This window comes from Ahaetulla prasina, chromosome 1 (assembly GCF_028640845.1).
Source record: "Ahaetulla prasina isolate Xishuangbanna chromosome 1, ASM2864084v1, whole genome shotgun sequence".
NCBI classification, from domain to species: domain Eukaryota; kingdom Metazoa; phylum Chordata; class Lepidosauria; order Squamata; family Colubridae; genus Ahaetulla; species Ahaetulla prasina.
In genome coordinates, this window is record NC_080539.1 from 266,953,654 (window position 1) to 266,974,040 (window position 20,387).

The 20,387-nt window shown below is 38.5% G+C and overlaps 1 protein-coding gene across 1 annotated transcript in view; it reads right to left on the reverse strand.

The window, feature by feature from the left end:
• Positions 1 to 20,387, reverse strand: part of OSBPL5 (oxysterol binding protein like 5) — a 165,725-nt gene that overhangs the window by 45,788 nt on the left and 99,550 nt on the right. Inside the window, exons 2-6 of the mRNA XM_058158241.1 lie at positions 16,509 to 16,665; positions 14,282 to 14,355; positions 7,066 to 7,146; positions 4,439 to 4,540; positions 2,459 to 2,662 (exon numbers count right to left, since the gene is read on the reverse strand). Coding sequence (XP_058014224.1) covers positions 2,459 to 2,662; positions 4,439 to 4,540; positions 7,066 to 7,146; positions 14,282 to 14,355; positions 16,509 to 16,665 — 618 coding nt within the window. The remainder of the gene's footprint in view (positions 1 to 2,458; positions 2,663 to 4,438; positions 4,541 to 7,065; positions 7,147 to 14,281; positions 14,356 to 16,508; positions 16,666 to 20,387) is intronic.

The following is a 20,387-nucleotide window of genomic DNA, read 5'->3' on the forward strand; positions in this document are numbered from 1 at the left end:
CTATAGAACCTGACCGCATTCATATAAATGGTACTATTGCGGTGAAACATTTAGTTCTATACAGAATTTCAATTGTTGGTTTTCTGCTGACAAATATTTATGGTTTTTCTCTACATTTCAGATATAGACTGCGTTGGCCTATATCTACATACTACATAAATCATAATTTGCTTAATCATGGTTTGTTCCATAAGCCATAAAGATAGTCTTCCCTTTCTTTATACTAGGAACTTGGGAAACTCCCCACTTCAGACACAGGGCACTCTTCTACAGCCAGTTGTCAAATCCCTTGTAGCTTCTATTGAACTTTTGTGCCACTACAAGTGCTCTCATGGCTGCCTCCTATGATTTCAGTGAACAAGGAAGGGAGAAGAGGAAGGGACATCTAGCTGATCGGCAGGAGAACCCTGACCCCATTTTCCTTATTTCCTCTCTGTATCTTCTCTTGTGACGGAATTCCTGTGACTGTGAATGAGCAGAGATTGAGGTGTGCAACCAAGGAACCAAGGTGCACAGTGTTCTGATTCTAGAACAGGGGTGTCAAACTCAAGGCTGTGGGCCGGATCAGGCCCATGGGGTGCTTAGATCTGGCCCGTGGGGCCGTCCTGGAAACAGTGAAGGACTGGCCCGCAGTGCCAGAGGGCTGCAGGAGGCCGTTGCAACGCAAGTGACATTGAGCTGGTCCACACCCAACCTGGTCATACCCACCCGGCCCCCTGAGGTCACACACAACCCTGATGCAGCCCTCAAATCGAGTTTGACACCCCTGTTCTAGAGGCAGGAGAAAAGAAATCCAGAAGTCACTTCATCAAATCACAATCAACTCTTAATCTGTTCCGTTTTTGAATACATATGAATGGACATATCATATGAATGGACAAGACATATTTCTTTTTTATCTGGAGCAAGGACCATTCCACTATTTTGTACCTAACTTTGTACATAACTTCTTTATTAAATTAATCAGATTTTTATACACTAGTTGTTAAGCTACTTGATACACTAGTTTCTTTTTATATTTCTCTAGTTTTTGGTTCCAACATTAAAATAGGTCATATTCACCCAAACCCAACACATTTATATATCTTTATATGTTCTTTTTATGCCTCACATGCACATGTCTCACTCAGAGATATCCATTATCCACAATTAATTTAATATCAGATATGGCCAGGACCAATCCTTGGTCCCAGCACACAGAAGGTTTGATGAGGCAAAAGCCCTATAAATAGGCAAGTGGATAACACAAAAACTCCACAGAATCACAATGGAAAAAAATACCACATTTACTATGCTTTCAAATATACTGAGGCAAATATAATTTAACTACTCTGGTATCCCAGAGGTCCAGAACTGTTTTCAAACTTAGAATTCTTGTGTGGAAATCCTCTAAAAGAAGTAATGCTGAGCTGAAAACTGCTTTGGAAGATTCCCAAAGTTTTCCACTGTGAAAGAGGTTTTAGTTTTTCTGTGTTCTGAGTAATTCTACGATATTCCACTGATATTTTTTTGTCTTTGTTATTGAAGAAAACTACTGCTGGCATTATTGTTTTCTGGTACACATTGTTCTATCACCCTGGAGCTGGATGTTTACACTTTTATATTTGTAAACACCTAATGTGAGAAGTTACCACAGGATTTATTTCCTTGGATTTAAGTCAAATCTGGGAGGTTGCAAACTGCTGAAAGGAGGGCAATGAAGGACATTTGCAAACCTGTTGGCCGTGTCACAACAAAACAAGTGTAAGAACATAATATTCTACCTAGTAAATGTCACTAAAAGTCTTACCTTTGAAAAAAAATGAAAGAAAATAGTCTTTGACTAAACTAAATAAGGATTGGAAAGAAATACATTTAGAGAGGCAATTTTGTTCAAATTGTGAATGTATTCAGCTTTTCTACCCCCTCCCCAAAATTTAAAACCCCAAGCTATTTCTTTAAAAATTTAGTTAGCTGCCAAATTCTCAATAATAAAATTGCAATATATAGGATATTCAATTACAATAGGCACAATAGACAGATGACGAAAACTCACAACAAAGTCACAAATGGATTACATGAAGCTAGAGTTAATAACAAACTGTTACAGAGAAACTGCTGTGTCATCATTGCAGTGGAAATCTGGTTAAAACATTTCATCCTGGATAGTGCTTTTAACTTGGGTGGACTTTCAACATTTCAGCTTATTTTCTTTTGAAAGCTGGAAATCAGAATTTCATTTTTTAATGTGTGCTAGTTTGTTCACAGAAAAAAAATGACAATAAAGCTTATCTTATCTTATTATTAGTGGGGCACTAGTACACTTTGTAGGATTGGCTCATTGAACAAGCTGGCTGCTACACCCAAAGATGACTGAAAGCTCAATAGCCCTCAGTAATTTTTGTGCGTGTTGGTGGAGCCCTTCTGGTTTCCTGCAAGGAAGCCTGCTATAAACTGTTCAGATGAGCATTCTTCTTACCTTCACAGCCCAAATGGACTGGTCCAAAGGATGGAAAAGTTTGAAACAGAAGCCATCTTTTTTGGAGGGTCTCTCAATGAGCTCACAGGAATGAAGCAAAATGGTGCCCACCCACTGTCCAGTCTTTGGAGTTTTATAGATTAGGAGTACTCCAGGTTTCAGTACACACCACAATTTAGTCCAGCTCTTCAGAGTGCCACGTATCTGGAGAACAAGAATAAGAAGAAATATTCTAAACCAGAATATTCTGGGAGTTGAAGTCCTCCAGGCTTAAAGTTGCCAAGGTTGGAGACCCCCGTTCTAAACCAATAAAACAGTTTTTTAATAGTGCAGAACAAAACCTTCATTTTAAACTTATAAAAATTTTGCTTCAATATTTGCAGAATGATTGAAACGATATTTGAATGAGTTTATACATTCTGATCAAAATGGATTTCTGCCTAAAAGGCATATTAAAAATAATATGAGAATAGTTTTGGACATTCTAGTATACTATGAGGCCCATCCCGAAAAACAGATGGCTTTAATTTTTTTGGACACACAAAAAGCTTTTGACAACGTTAATTGGCGTTTTATCTTCCTACAATTGAAATAAATGGGTTTTGGTGAAATGTTTATTAAAGCAATAGAAACTATATATTGTAAACAATAAAACAGTTTTTTCAGTGGTGGGATTCAAATAATTTAATACCCGGTTCTCTGCCCGAATGACCAGCTGGGTAGGTGTGGCTCGATGGTCATGTGACTGTGTGGGAGTGGCCAACTCAACATCACTCATGTCAATGGGCGCTTTGCCTTAGCTGTTACAATGTAATAAGGGTTAACTGGAGAGGCAGTTTCTGTAAGCAGGGCAATAAAGATTAGGCTAGAAACAACACTAGAATGTTTCCTTCCTGCATTCCTTACAGGATTAGCCCTGTAAAGTGGAAAAAAGCAAAATAAGATTTCTTCCAACAACTGGTTCTCCAAACTCCCGAATAGGTGCGAACTGGCTGAATCCCACCACTGAGTTTTTTAATGGTGCAGAACAAAACCTTCATTCTAAATTCAGTTATTCAAAGTGTCTTATTTAGTTTAACTGCATTAAATATTTTTGAGGTTTAAACCAAACTTCCACTTAAACTTTCTGAGAAGAAATTGGACAAGTTATCTCTTAAAAACCTAATAAAGAAATTTTCCCTTTGCTCTTAGATTCAAGTGTTTATCCTCAATCCCAACTCACAGTCACATTTAAACAAGAACTGCACCCTTGAATTCCTACAGTCTCTCACCACTGGCCTAAATGAATGTGTGTATCTGTGCCTTTTGAGTTATTCTTGGCTCCTGGGGATTGCCTGGCCAAATCCATGCAATTTTCTTGGCAAGCTTATTCAGAAGTGATTTGCCACTGCTTGCTTCCTAGGGCTGAGAGACAAGGACTAGTCCAAGGTCACCCAGCTGGCTTTGTGCCTAGGATGGGACTAGAATTCAGTCCCCCAAGTTTCTAGCTTGGTGCCTTAACACTATACCAAACTGGCTCTCAGGTAGATATTACTGTTGGCTATTTTTGTTATTTATGGTGTGTGTGTATGGTAGAACTGTAAACTGCTCAGAGTTGATTAATGATTGGAATGGCATATAGGCACAACCAACCAAATAAATTGTGTGGGGTTTTTTTTTTAAAGGAAAAGATGGGAATAATAGCTGTAAACCATACAAAAGCAAAGATGATCTTTGTTAAACAATTCAAAGATGCTACCAGTCCCACTGATGATATTCTTCCTTCTTTTAAACTGTGCTTCATCTCCTGTTTTGCCCCAAAGAAACCTTGGATATGACCTCTATCTTGGCTATGACTTCAAATATACTGCTTGTTTCCCAAGAGGGCTGTTTTAAAGCAGCAAATAAATTCTGAGTAGAAAGAAGTAGGTGAATATTAACGTACAATTCTAAAAACTCCTTAGCTACATATTCTTAAAATGACATTTTGCATCAAATTACCTTCAACCAATCTGCCATAATGACCACACGGGGATCTTTCAAAGCACTAAAGAGCTGCTTGGTGGCTTTTTTCTTCTCCTGCCTGTAGTTTTTTTTCTGGACCTATTATATCATAGAGATAAAATATCAGTCAGCAACACATTTTTTTTCTCTTTCTACTCCTGGCAAAAAGGGAAAAAAACAAGGCTATGCCCCCATTTAAATGACATTCCTCTGCCCCCAGAAACAACTTGCTGGAAATTTTTTGCAGCATTAAATACAACAGCAACTGGGTTCCATCATTCTCCTCTTCGTCTGTAAAATGTTTTTTTTTAATTGAAAAAGTTTTTACCAAAAAAAAAGCTTTCCCCCCCTTTCCCCCCTCCCCTCAAACCACCCCCCCCCAACTTCCCGGAACAAACACAAGGTATAATTAAAAATAAAACAAGCATATGCTAAATATTTTCCCTCCAAACTCAGTTAACTCCTGCAATTCTCATCAAATCCTAACCTCCCCCATAACAATCAGAAATAATACATCCTAATCATTCAAAGGCAATCTGATATCTCTTAGTCTGATATCTATTTTGGATATAGTCAATCCATTTTTTCCATTCATTTAAGTATCTTTCTTGTGTATTGTCTTTCAAAAAGGCTGAGATTTTTGCCATCTCAGCCAAATTAGCAACTTTCAATATCCATTCTTCTATTGTAGGTAGTTCTTTTTTCTTCCAATACTGTCCTATCAGTAGTCTTGCCGCTGTTACTAAATTTAAAATCAATTTAGTCTCAATTACTGTACAGTCCGTGATAATTCCCAGTAAGAAAAATTGCGGTAGGAACTTTATCTTCTTTTTCAAAACATTTTGTATAATCCACCAAATTCTTATCCAAAAAGCCTTAATGTTCTTGCAAGTCCACCAAATATGAAAATATGTAAAATGTTTTTATTTTGGTATTCAACTCATTACAATTTTATAGCTACTCCAACCAAGAACAACTGATCTGTTACTCATTGATACAACCTAACAAATCCTCATAGGATTTGGAGAAAAGTAAACAGGAGTACATATGCTATCTGTGTCTTCAGGAGAAGAGTGCGATAAATTTTTATTATTAAGAATTAATTTTAAACATAAATGTTTTAAATTTGAAGAACCTACCAGAAATCTGAAAGTTGAATTATGTAAATATTGGATCCATCAGTCAAAATTAATGTTTAGACAGAATCGGTAGCGATGGCAGCGTGCGGCTCCGCCCACCCGTTATTTATCCTCTGCACATGAGCAGAAGGGTTTGCACATGCGCAGAGGGTCCGCGTGCGCACGTGACGCATACACTTCCGAATCGGTAGGGAAGGTAAGTAGATTTCACCATATATATATATATATATGTGTGTGTGTGTGTGTGTGTGTGTGTGTGTGTGTGTGTGTGTGTGTGTGTGTATGTATGTATAGGTCTTTGATTATTCGGGTTTTCTCCCGCGTAAAATTGGCTTTAAGTTGTTGGACCAGGGAAGAAGTTGGTTCTTCTTTTTTGACTTAGTTCTTGTGTTCTTCAATACGTGCACTTATTCTTCTGTTGGTTTGTCCGATGTATGTGGTGGGGCAAGCGGTGCATGGGATTTCATATACTCCTTGATTTTCTAACTCAATTTTGTCTTTGGGGTTTCTTAGGATGGTGGATATTTTTCGGTTTGGGCAGAATGCTGTCTTGATGTGTTTGTGGAGAATCTTGCTGATTCTGTCTGTGGTGCCTTTTATATATGGGAGGAGGGCTGTGTCTAATTTTACGCGGGAGAAAACCCGAATAACCAAAGACCTACATACAAATACCCGCGAAAATCTCAGAAAACAAATCTACCTACCTATCTATCTATCTATCTATCTATCTATCTATCTATCTATCTATCTATCTATCTATAAAGAGAGAGTATCAAACAAGGTTCATGACCCTGCAAATAGCTTTATTGTGTATATTATGCAAATAGTTTTAGTAACAAAAACACCTGCTCTCATATTGATATTCTGAAGGAGTTCTGAACAGCCATATACAGTAGTGTGTGCACATGACTGCAACAACTTTTAAAAATTAAGGGACCATAGCTTGGTGGTGACAGGAAATACTGGGATTTTGTGAAACTACAAGTCCCAGTAACCTAGCAGTGGGGCCAAAGATTATGGATGCTAGAATTTATAATTTAACACTTACAAGAGATCTTAAGTTCAATTTCTGAAATTTCCCACTCAGATAATAGGGATAGAAAAAGCACCTTCTTAAGATCCTGTAAAGACTGGAAAAACTGGATTCATTAATCTAATGAACAAGGCAATTTGCTTTGCAAAACTATTTTAATTCCTTTTGGGGATATATAGCAAAGTCTAAAACACGCAGAATCAAAACTAGAATCAAATAAATAATGAAATCACAATTATGAAAATTTGAGAATAAACGCAAGGCTATTTTAGACATTAGCTGACAAGGCTATTTTGCATGATGTATATAGCAGCAGGATGTATTTTTGTTTGCCTGTGGCAACTTAAGAGTGGTCCGTTTGTCTGTCTGTCTCTCCATCCATCCATCCATCCATTTATCTATCATCTGTCAATCAATGTGGAACAAAAGATCCAGCTTAATCTTCTATCTACCTTTAATGTTTCCTTCTTGTTATTTCTTCCAGTAGGAGATACACACTCCTTTTCAGACCCGTTGCAAAATTTGTGCTCAGTCTATCAAAAGAAGAAAAAAGAAAAGACAGGAATTAGATAAATACGAAATTGTTTTAGAAAAGACCTTTTTTATGATGGTGAACTAAATCATCATAATGTAGGAACATTTGTAATATTGAAACACTGAGAGAATATGGGCACTCTGAAATGGCTACCATGGGAAAGAGCTTCCTATTTAGAAAATATTCACTATAGATGGATGTGGATGTCACAAAAACCTCATTTACCAGATGTTAAATTGGTAAATTTATTCCCTGCCACAACTGCCACCCTGTCCCTAAATGCATGATGATGATGATTACTGATGATTTAATACATCAACTTATAACAGGTCACTTAGTGACCAGTTAAAATTATAACTGAACCCCCAAAAGTTACTTATGACCCGGTTCTGAAGTTACAAAGCCACCCCTAAAGTCATGTGACCATATCTACGGCTGTTATGACTTATGACTATAATTGCCAGCTCAATTACAGTTGCAACTCAAGGACTACCTATCCATGTAAATGTTTTTCCCCCTCCTCCCATCTTTCCACCATGGGGAGAACTACTACAACAAAAATCAGATTTTTAGAAATGTCAGGGAAAAAAATTCTAAGCACAATTTGTATATATATGTATCCACACATACAAATTATTACAATATAGTTTTTAAGGAACAAATTGTAACCACATGAAATGATATTGTCCATTCTTTATATTGCACTGATCGAGACTGTATATATTTTCATCAAGTCTATCTTTGGTATCAGGAACACAAGGTCTTTTTCCAAGAACACGTAACAATCTCTTTTGCAATGCTCAAGCAGTGACGTAGTCACACTTTTTATAAATAGATTCCAATTTGTTAACAACGCATTAATATTTTTAGGTCTTATTACTAAAAACTGATTCGCAGTATGAAGAATATTCAACCAACCTATATAGAAACACCACAAATATAACCAAAGTATATGTGATAGCATGCCATAACAGTATATATCTCCAATATAGTAGGGCAGATATATAATTGTTTTTTGGACAATTGCCCTCAAGTTTCCAATAAATATCCAAAATATTATAGGTAGTCCTTGACTTAAAATCACAATTGAACCCAAAATTTATATTGTTAAGTGAGACATTTGTTAACTGAGTTTTACCCCATTTTATGACCTTTCTTGTCACAGTTGTTACTGTGAATCACTGGAGTTGATAAATTAGTAACACAGTTAAGTGAATCTTCCCCATTGATTTTGCTTGTCAAAAGATAATCACATGACCTTGGGACTCAGCAGTAGTCATAAGTATGAACCAGTTGTCAGGCATCTTAGTTTTGATCACATGATCATGGGGCTGCTACATATGTCATAATTGTGAAAAATGGTTATAAGTCACTTTTTTCCAGTGCCGCTGTAACTTTGAATGTTCATTAAGTGAACTGTTGTAAGTCAAGGACTACCTATATTTTGATGAATGTCATCTTAAGGTTATAACAATTCTATTTAATATCCCTTCTCAATAGTATCTCATTTTTATCTTTGATGTGGGGGGAGAAGGAAACACGTTGCCAAACAAAGCATTGGACTATAGCCATCTACTATTTTTTATTTTCTAATAATGCCTCTGAAATCTGCAAGTGACCTGGCCACCTTAAAGCTATTGTGGATTGACATTACATTTGAAAGTCATCTTTAGAAATAAATGGAGATAAAAACAAAGCAATAAAAACATTTACTTTTGGATAGAAGCAGTTCTATGGAAAGAAAATTCAGGCCAAAGATTTACACATACTATATTTGTGCAGCACACACGTAACAAAGATAATCATGCTTTGATAACCTCAAATGTTCCTATAATGTTTGGCCTCTAAAAACCAGGACTCAGGGAGGGATGATAAATATTTTGTTCTTAAAATCATACTTGCCTAGATTCTCTATTAACAGAATAAGTTGCCAACAACATCTGACTTGGCTTGATAGCAGATATTGGGGTCAATGCAGTACACAGACAGACATTATTAACTCATAAATATAAACAAATATTAATATTCATGCTGAGCTGCAGTTGTTGTTCTTTGCATTTTGTTCCCACAATTTACTGAGGAAAGAGACACAACTGCAAGGTCATTTTGTTCCAGATTGTCTAGTTTTGCTCTCCTTTCCAACAATGCTGGCAAACAAGGTGAACAACTACAGTAATCAATATATTCTGATTCTCATTTTTAGGCTAAGGCCAAACCACTCACTAGCCTAAGTGAAAATGCTGGTTGTGAAGGCAAAGAGATTTTTGTTCCTCCAGTGTACTTCAAAATAGACAAGGGCCAATTTACTACTGATAATTAACTGGTTTTTCCCCACAGTGCATGAAGATGCTCCATTTAAGTTTCTCAATAACATGCCATACTTCAATCTTGTTGCCAACCCACTGTTGAGGGAGGCTGAAATCAGATTAAAGTGTTCTTGCACAAAACTAGTTTCCTATCTTATGCCAGCAGAAGGCCTCCCATGAAGACATTTTAGATTGAATAGAATTGTCTTTGGAAGTCAGAAATCAGCTTTCCATGGTCCAATTACCATAGTCCATGGCAGAACTATTCCATTCAACTATTAGCTACTGCAAATTTTGTTATGGCGAACAGGGACTAGACACTTCAGTGGCACAGTCAATTATTGTTATTTCTCCTTGTTCCATCACAGAAATATCACCTAGTAGAATGTGGACTGCAGATGTATCAAGTTACCATTACATCAGTACAACTTGCTGTCATAATCTATCAATCCATCAATCCATCCATCCATCCATCCATCCACCAACCAATCACCCACACAGGACTTATATGAATTCTCACCTCAAAAAAAACCCCAAACCCATTCCTCTGGAGTTTGTCAGGCATCAATTTTCAGAAAAGCTATATAAGCAGTTGCCATTTCTTTAGTGAGATGACAATATGCTATAGCCATTTGCTTCAACCTTTGATTCCCATAATGGAAATTCCATTCATTGGGTGTTACAGGAAGTTTGGGCTGATCCATACTTTGCCCTAGCATGGAGATAAGTCATCTATTGTTTCAGAACAACAGGACTGAATGACATAATTTTCAGCCCAGATAGCCTGCCAAGAAGGCAGACAACTTCCAATTCTTCTGCCTTTGTGTCAGAAATAGTGCTTTTCCATCTCTGCTGCCACAAGCAGAGCAATCCAGCCTACGAGGCACTTCATTGCATCTCACAGAAATGTCCCTTTTCCAATTGGTTGGTTTATGCTGTGGCTGGAACGCTTCCCCTGTTCTTTGCCTTTGATTGTAATTTCATACTGGATGGCGAGTCCGCCTGATGAGGCTGGATTTTCTTTTCAAGATTCAGAAGCAGAGCAATAAAATATTAGGTACATTCTCCACCTTGAGTTACTTATAAAAATAATAAAGGTAGTATAATAAATAAAATACATAAAATGAAATAAAATGCTGGCTATTTCTTTGAGGGGTTACCGCATTTTTTGGAGTATAAGATGCACTTTTATCCCTCCTAAAAGAGGCTGAAAATTTGGACGCGTCTTATACTCTAAATGTAACCCCACCCACCCTTCGGCCCCTACCCTTTGGTCTCTGTACATCCTCTTCCTGGATGCAGATATGGGCTTGTGTTTTTGGACTCCAAGCGTCACGTTTTCAGCCTCCAAACCCTTCAAGGCTGTGGGGGGGCTTGCCAAAGCACATTGCTGCCAATTGCCGCCTGAAAACGCAACGTGTTTGGAGGCTGAAAATGCAACGTGCGGTGCCCAAAATGGCTACCCAGAACAGCTGCTGCCTTCTCTTACCCCTTCCGCGTTTTGCCTGTTTTAGTCACTGGAGCTCCCTCCGATAATCAGCTGTGCTTTGAAGCTGTTTTTCAGCCCCAATGAGGTGCTTGTGAGTGAAGCAATCTACCATGCTTTGTCTGCTTTTCTAATTGCTGCTTCCTCCGATGATCAGATGTGCTTTAGAAGCTGTTTTTTAGCTCCAACCTCAAAACCAGCAAGCAAACTAATGTGCTGAAGCTGACCAGGCTAAGGACACTAGCCAGATGAATACCTGGTAGGCAGAATTTTTTTCCCCTATTTTCCACCCAAAAAACTAAGATGCATCTTATTCTCCAGTGCATCTTATACTCTGAAAAATACGGTATTTGTTTAAAATATTTGGGTTCTGTCTTGTTTGCTTTTTGGCTCAAGTGACAGAAGAATGGCAAAAAAAATTTCTCTCTCTCATTTTCACCTTTAGTCAAAATATATGCTTACAGAAAAGAAAGCAATTGCTGCTTAATTTCCTGGCTGAATAGAGAAAAGAAATGGGAATCTACCAACCAGGGGCTGTGTTAATTTTAGTCTGGATCGAAGTTTTAGCCTCTGTGTGTCTAAAGCAGAGGAAGGTTTTAGGTTCTTATTATGGCTTTAGTAGTTGTTTGATATGCAGAAAAACAACAGGCAGAGATTTTAATAATGGAATGATATAAAATGCCACCTGCTGGTTTCTGCAGTTGAAGCCTCTATGAAAGCTACCAGAGAAGGAAGTAAGGTCTCTAATACAGACTAAAGAGGCTAAGGAGGTCACTGTCAGGGAGCCACATAACATGAGCAGGTACATCTAAATCTATTTATTCTAAAAAGTGGGAAAACCAAGTTTAAATGCCTATTAGAAAAGTGGATAAGAGGCAAAAACACTCTCAGGCTGAGGGCAACACTAAGCCTGGCCTTTGAATAATATCCTGGCATTGCCTTCCTACCTTGGTGGTGCAGTGGTTAGAATGCAGTATTGCAAGCTAACTCTGCTCACTGCCAGGAGTTCAATCTTCACCGGCTCAGGGTTGACTCAGCCTTCCATCCTTCTGAGGTGGGTAAAATGAGGACCCAGATTGTTGGGGGCAATATACTGACTCTGTAAATTGCTTAGAGAGGGCTGTAAAGCACTATGAAGTGGTATATAAGTCTAAGTGCTATTGCTATTGTTAACAGGCTAATGCAGCCTGTTATTAACACACAGCTGCCTGCAGTTACAATTACTGCAGGCTCGAGTCCCACCAGGCCCAAGGTTGACTCAGCCTTCCATCCTTTATAAGGTAGGTAAAATGAGGACCCAGATTGTTGGGGGGGGCAATAAGTTGATTTTGTATATAAATATACAAATAGGATGATACTATTGCCTTACACAATGTAAGCCACCCTGAGTCCTCGAAGAAGGGCGGGATATAAATTCAAATTTTAAAAAAAATCTCTTTTATTCTCCATTTTATTACTTTCTCTTTTCTCCCTAAACTTATTTTCCCTTCTTGTACCTGAAAATTGCACTTTAGTTTCAACTTGTAGAGGTTCAAAGATGGAGCTGAATTCAAAGCTTTTGGGAAATGGAGACTATGTGCCCCTAACGCAGATAATTTCCATTATGCAAAATTAAAGTTCGTTTAAGCTTCTTTAGGTATGTAGGAGAAATTTTCTTGTGGCATTTTAAAAAGCAGAGCAACTTCCTCAAAGATCAGAGCATGATTTAGTGGAAATATTACACATACAAACAACACATGTGTCTGTCTTCTTTGTGTGTGAAACTAGTGCAAACCCAACCATTACCAGGGCAGGTTGGTTTCTAGCTTATATATCAAGAATAACCACAATCAATTTGCCCTTTAAACAAAGATCCAGGAAATAGTGACAAAACACTGCAGCTAGGCGTGGGGAGTAAGTGGCTGTAAGACTGTCCCCTTATAGCAACAGTAATAATCAGAAAATTGGTGCTGAACACCCAACAATGAATTGTAACCTGCAACAAAGCCATTTATAGTGTAGCATTTGAACACACAAACATTTGTATTATGGTTACAGAAACCTCCAAATCAAAACATGAAATAATGATTTGAAGTCAAGGTAGTATATGAATATGGAGAGAAATGTTCTCTCTAGCTGCGTCAGGTGTGCAAGTGAAATTTAATTCAGAATGACTCTCTGAACAGGACTTAATTTAAGTTGGACTGATTTGGACAATTAAACTGCAAGTCCAGAATGTGTACGAATTGTCCTATTTCAATCCTTTGTGTATTTGATTTGATGCATGAAGCTCATCCAAACTGGTTCACCACAATGAATACCTGCATAGGCTTAGTACCTTTTCCCCAATTGTTTGGACAATTCTAATAACCAGGATCAAACTAAATCAAGTATTTCAAATTAAAATGATCCCCAAGCAGAAGTTTTTGAAGCTCACCATTGAATGAATGAAGTTCACCATTGCAAACATTTTTCCCTGCTCTAGAGAGCATGACAAATCTTTATAGCTGGGAAACTGGATGCACTTGTACAGGTAGTCCTTGACTTATGACTATAATTGAGCCTGGAATTACAGCCATAAGTCTTGCTGGTCATTAAATGGGTCACCATATAACCACATCTGATTTTATGACATTTTTTCCAGCAGTTGTTATGCAATTATTAAGTGAATCCATTGTCCATAATGCAGTTTTTGTCCAAAACTGGAAGCAAATGCAGATTTCCGGGGGGGAAAAACCATTACAAATTGTGGTCACGTGACCATGGGACACTGCAAATGGCTGCAAATACAGGCTGTGTTAGGCTGGAACAACCAGACCCACCTGTGAAGAGATTAAACTAGCTATTTTATTGTTCTATTGCCTACTTCAAGGCATCATCCCAAAGTGGCAGTTTGCTCCTGGGAAAGACTAGATAAAATTCAGTGGCATTCAGATTTGAGACTAATTCCCCACTTGACCCCTCAATTGGAAAAGTCTCTTTCCTACGGTTGCCAAGGGCCCAAAATGCAGTCATGTTACTGCATGGAGTGTCTGTATGTGTCAGAACTTTGAATCTGGGTCATAAGTAGCCCTGGGGATGGTCCCTTGTAACTTCAAACAGTCACTAAGTGGCCAGTCCTAAACCAAGGACTGACTATCTGTATTGTGCTTTGAATTGATGATCAGATACCCTTGAATGTTAGAGTAGATAATCATTCCCAAGAATGGCACAAATTAGTGAATCTTTTACTGTCTCTAGTATGCAACAAGAATTTAGTTACAAACACAGGAAATTCTCTGTATAGTATCAGACATTTTATCCATTCACAGGTCATCTTAATCCAAGTTTAAAAAGCAAGACTTCTCTGTAATTATCATTACCTTATTAGCAGAGTTTGGTGTCTGAGGAATCTCATCCTTCAGCATGGGCAAACTATTTCCTTCCATGTCTTTTCCTGAAACACAACATCCATAAAAAAAAAACTTTGAGAACTGCTGAAGTACATACTGTGTTTTTAAAGAAATCAATATCAGATATACAACCTTAGGGGTATATAATACAGAAAAGGAAGCAGATATTTTTTCCCAACCATATTTCTTCCAAAAATATTGGATTTTGATTTCTGGAATTCTCCCACCACTATAAGCTTTGCTCATATTAGGTAGGAGGGCTATTATAAAAGGTGATATCCAACAGGTATACAGGGCAACAATTTAGGGAATTCTACAGAATGCTACTTTTGCATTATTATTTGTTTTTAAATGTTTTTAGTAACTGCAAACTGCTCAGAGTAGCTGGGAGTCCAGTAGCATATAAATTTAACTTCTTAGAATGACTGGGACTGGAAATCTCAAACCTCCTTTCCCAGCCCTCCTCTTGATCTTTTCAAACTGCCTTCCCTTCTGCTTTAGATTAGCAACTTGGTAGTTCTTACTGTCTTTATTTATCTTCCAGAGAAGTACTGCTTATCGTGTTTCTGTTAAACCCAATGTTTCAGAGAGAAAATGGTCTCACAACGCATTTTGTCTCTCTGTGAGTAAAAGCTAAAAGCAGAAAAACAAAATAATCTTTACAATGCAGTTTCTTGGCCATGTATCTTGGTGACATCTGCCAAGAGGTTTCATCTCTTTTCTCCTCTTGGGAGATTAACTTCATAAGAGATAAACAAAATCCAACTTAAAAAGAGAAATTAAAGGTAAACTGTAATAAATATTACATTTAGTTGTTAAAACATAAAGTTTTAGTATTGAAGTATATAAATATTGAATTGTTTTGAACAAAGACAACAACTAAACACAAAATCCACAAGACAATGCATAAATGAATACTAAAAGGAGACCACAACATGGTAAGGGTGTGCTACAAATGAAAAATAACTTTTTAAGGAGATTTGAGTACAATCCAACTAGTTGCATCAGATTACAAGATTCTACAGAAAAATTATGACTTCATAAATGTGCAGTTGCTACCTTTATACAAAGAAATAAAAATCAGGAAACAATAAGGCTAAACTAGCATCACACAAATAAACACAAATCAAAATTCTAATATAGTTTTCTCGCTATATACATGATTCATTTTTAACAGATAAATCAATTCCTGAAGCAAAAACCATCTACTTTCTTTCCTTGCTTTATCCAACTTCTTGTAGATTCCAATTTTTAATGATAGCTCAGAAGAACATTAGATGTCCCCTTTTCCTAGGTCTAATGCTCTGCTTCTTCTTCCATACCTCTTCCAATTTTTTATTCCAAGTCTTCCCTTTCTTTTAACAAGGACTCAAATTTAACCATTATTTTTAAAGAACACACATTAATTTGGGTCAGGATGAGCAGTGACCCCAGCTGTTTTATAGTATAGTTCTGGTTACTATTTTACTCTTTTAGGTGGTTTTAATGGTATTTTCCTTATATTTTTGTTTTACTATTTCTTCTATGCCCAAAATCTAATTGTTTGCGTTTGGTAGATATATAAATGTTCTAAATAGATACACAAACAAACTTCTGTTTCTATAAACTCGCCCAGTACAATTAATGGATCAAGAATGACAGGAGCCCAAACTACATATATCTGGATGGTCATAAGATATCCAATACCAAATGAAGCACTTCTGATTTTGCAAGAGTGTATACCGACACAGTTCGTAACAATAATCAACAGGATGGATATGCAAAGGTTAGGCTTCTCAGATCATTTGCATTCCAAAGTTCACCGAACAGAAGTATGTATAAAAACTGTGGCTCAAGACGATAGATCAAAAAACACAGCACTAAGTTTCCTGAAAACACAGTTAGGCCTATCTAGTCCATATCAGAAGCTGGAGCTTATGCAGAAATCCTTTCAAATATGAAACTAGTCTCATTTCTCGCCAATATTTCTTGAGCAAGTTAGGAAAGAAAATGTGTTTTATTGGTGCCATCAGATCAGCAGGAGTTGGAAATTCTTCCAGATCTACTATTGCAAATGACCATAACTGCTCAAAGGTCTTGATTTCTCATTTCCTCATCTCCTGAGGAATTCTGGGAGTTGAAGTCGACAGGTCTTAAAGTGACCAAGGTTGGAGATCCCTGGTATAGCACATTTTAAAACCTACTGGAACATACTCACCTGGGCTAATGGGATAGATCTCATTATCAGCCCCAAAAAACAAGTTTCGGGTCAGCTTACGAGGATCAATTTTCTGAGGAGTAGATGCAGCAGGACAGAGTGAGAACCTTCGCCGAAAAAAGTTTTCTTCCTTCATGGCATGTGCTGTAGGGGTTTTCTGAAGTTAAGAGACAAAAACAATCACATGTAGCCTAAATATCATATTAGGGATTTTGCTGTTTTATTTTTTTTTCTTGCTTAAATCAATCTATTCTTAAATTAAAACACTGCATTTTTAAATACAGAAATGAACAAGTAAGTATGACAAATATGCCAATGATTGAGTTTAATATTTTTATTTATTTTAATAAGCCAGTATTGCATCTCAACTAAAAGTCTACATAGAGTAGATTCTCAGTCATCCAGATCATGGTTGTCCCAAAGTGCTTTTTCAGGAGGCAGCTGGGCTTTCTTGTTTTTTCTTTGAAGGCGTTTCGCTTCTCATCCAAGAAGCTTTGACTGGATGGTGGGGACATTCAGTCAGAGCTGAAGAAGCTTCTTGGATGAGAAGCGAAACATCTTCAAAGAAAAAGCAAGAAAGTCCAGTTGCCTCAAAAAAAAAGAAAAAAAAAGAACTCAACTATTCAACCAAAAATAAAATTAATTTTGGTCAGGCAGGTTTAATTTAAAGTACACTATTTGATCCATGCCTGCTACCCCCATAAGGATCAATCAAGATGCTTTTCCTACCTTCCATTTCTGCTTCTTATATAATCTCTTGACTGTACAGTTCAAACTAGAAGCCAATGCCTACTTTTCACAACCACAGAAAATGGTTCTTTGAGCCTCTAATTCATACGAGTCACAGATTTTTCCTAAAGATTTCAGCTCAGAAATTTTTTATCAACCCATCAGGAAAAAAACGACTGGCCTGATTAAGTTATAGACCAGCCATTCTTTTCTGAAATAATCAGCTATTGATTATTTGGTGCCCACTAAATACATCAAGCTCAAATATTTTGGCCACCAAATGAGAAGTGAGAACTCATTATAAAAGACCCTGATGTTGAGAAAAAAGAAAGGCAAAGGAGAAGCGGAAGGCAGAGGATGAGATGGTCAATGAACATAGATTTGGGCAGGCTCCCAGAGACAGGTAAGACAGGGGAGCTGGCGTATTGTGGTCCATGGGGTCATGAAGAGTCAGACACAACTTAAGAGTCTGAACAACAAAAACAACAACATATCTCAAGAATAAAATCTGATTAACATTTAGTTAAAAACACAACTACAATGTATTGCTTTGCTTATCACATAAAGCCTAATGTCTGGATGTCCATATTGTTAAAAAAATGTCATGCAACTGGTTAAATGTTGGCTTTTTAACCCATGATTCCAAAATTCCTAGGCAATGACTGCGCATTGTAAACCCCCCCCCCATGGGGTGACTTCTAAATTGAAGAAGATGGAATAGTTATATAGTATTTGCTTTTTTCCTTCTAATATTTTAATTTTTCTCTGTGTAGGGGTATGGGTGTTTCTACTGCTGCTATTACCATCTTAGAGACCCTGGAAGGCCAGTCCAGCTAGATTTAATCAGTACCAATTAACCAAATAATTATCGGTTAATATCTATTTTATAAGATTTTACATTAAGGATTATTTATGCTAGTTTTCCTGTCTTAATACAAAGAAACAAAACAAGAAAGTCTGGGAAATATATTTTCCTTCTCGCAATTTTTGCTGCAGTGTATTTATCATTAACAATATAGCAGATAGTCATGTAATACCGAATGTATAGGATGTTGGGAATGGTTAAAAATTATGAGCTATAAAAATCATGAACTATAAAAAAATTGCACCTTCTTACAGGTGCAATTTTTTGCAACGGAACATATATTGCTAAATTACACTAGAGATAAAAATGAATTTCTTAAAAAATAGGCTTATCTTCAAAATACAAATCAGAAGAATTAACGTGCTTTCAAGACAAGACTAAAAAATGTTTCATAAAATTAATTAATCTTTAAAGGGGGAGATCTAACAATATCAATACTCATAGTTTTACCAACAGAAATACAAAAGAGCAACCAAACGTTTCACAGTCTTTTATTATTGTGTACACAACAGAGAGACTCTTAAAAGTGCAAGGCAGGAAACAGAAGATAATTCAAACTGCCTTTTGCTAAGCTGTTCCAAAAAACTGACAATAAACCTAATGTGTTCCAGACATTTCAGATCTTATTTTTTTATCATGGGATTTATAAAAATGACATTGCTGAGCTAAACCAACTTTCCGTTTTAGAAGTAACAGATTATCCTTCCATATGTTTCTTTTTTTATCATAGCTGTTCGGGAGCAATGTGTTTGCTGTTTCATATGTGTATCGACCACATTGCTCTCATGTGATAAAATGCAGAAATCATACAGAAAAGGTTAGGATCATGTAGGATCAAAGATACTGAAAGATTGACTGGGTGATAATGTCAAAGGAATAATGATTTTCTTCTCTTCCTTGATGCGCCCATGGTTTCTCTTAGGTTCTAGAATGGGAGATGAGCCAAAATGGGAGATGGGCCAAAAATCTCAAACTTCCTGTATTAAACTACTGCTCTCTCATTCAATCATTTTATTAAATTTTATAAAAATTCACAGACCTTTCATATGTCGTTTTAGTGGCTTCTTAAAAGGCAAATGGGAAAGGTTAATCTGAAGGGGCACAACAAGATTATATCACCGGTATGTAACCACCAGCTCATCACTTCAACATGGATGGCAAGAAGAGAAGTTACAATTATCATTAATTTCAATTACCGTATATACTCGAGTATAAGCCGAGTTTTTCGGCACGTTTTTTGTGCTGAAAAACGCCCCCTCGGCTTATACTCGAGTCTACCCTTGCAGAGCCGACCCAGGGAGAGGGTTTTTTGCCCTCGGGAACAGCTGGGCGGCAGGGCGAGCAAATGCTGCGGCATGCTTTGCCAGCTCGGCCGGCTCGTTTTAGGCGGCTGGCCTCGGCGTTTTCTTCCGCCGCTTTTGATGGCGGCGGCGGTGGTCGGCGGGCGGGCGGAGGGGCGTTCGACATTTTCGCCCCCCTCTCACTCGTCCTCCTCTTGCCCGCGGTGGGGGCGGAGGCGTTGTCACTCGCCCTCCTCTCCGGCCGAAATTGAGTGCGGCGGCAGTGGGGTGGGTGGGTGAGGCCGCCGTGAAGTGCCGGCTGGGGAGCCCAGGAGCCAATCCCGGCCCCCAGCCGCACTTCACGGCGGCCTCCCCACCCACCCCACTGCCGCCGCACTCAATTTCGGCTTTCGAGAGGAGGGCGAGGTGACAACGCCAAGGCGAGAAGAACTCTCTTTATTTGTTTGTCACTCTCGCCTCGGAGGCGGAGGCGTTGTCACCCTCGCCTCCTCTCCGGCCGAAATTGAGTGCGGCGGCAGTGGGGTGGGTGGGTGGGGAGCCCGGGAGCCAATCCCGGCTCCCCAGCCGGCACTTCACGGCGGCCTCCCCACCCACCCCACTGCCGCCGCACTCAATTTCGGCTGGAGAGGAGGGCGAGGTGACAACGCCCGCTGGCGAGAGTGACAAACAAATAGAGTTCTTCGCCTTGGCGTTGTCACCCTCGCCCTCCTCTCCGGCCGAAATTGAGTGCGGCGGCAGTGGGGTGGGGAGGCCGCCGTGAAGTGCCGGCTGGGGAGCCGGGATTGGCTCCTGGACTCCCCCAGCCGGCACTTCACGGCGGCCTCCTGCCGCCGCACTCAATTTCGGCCGGAGAGGAGGGCGAGGTGACAACGCCTCCGCCCCACCGCGGGCAAGAGGAGGAGTGAGAGGGGGCGAAAATGTCGAACGCCCCCTCCGCCGCCGCCGCCATCAAAAAGCGGCGGAAGAAAACGCCGGAGGCCAGCC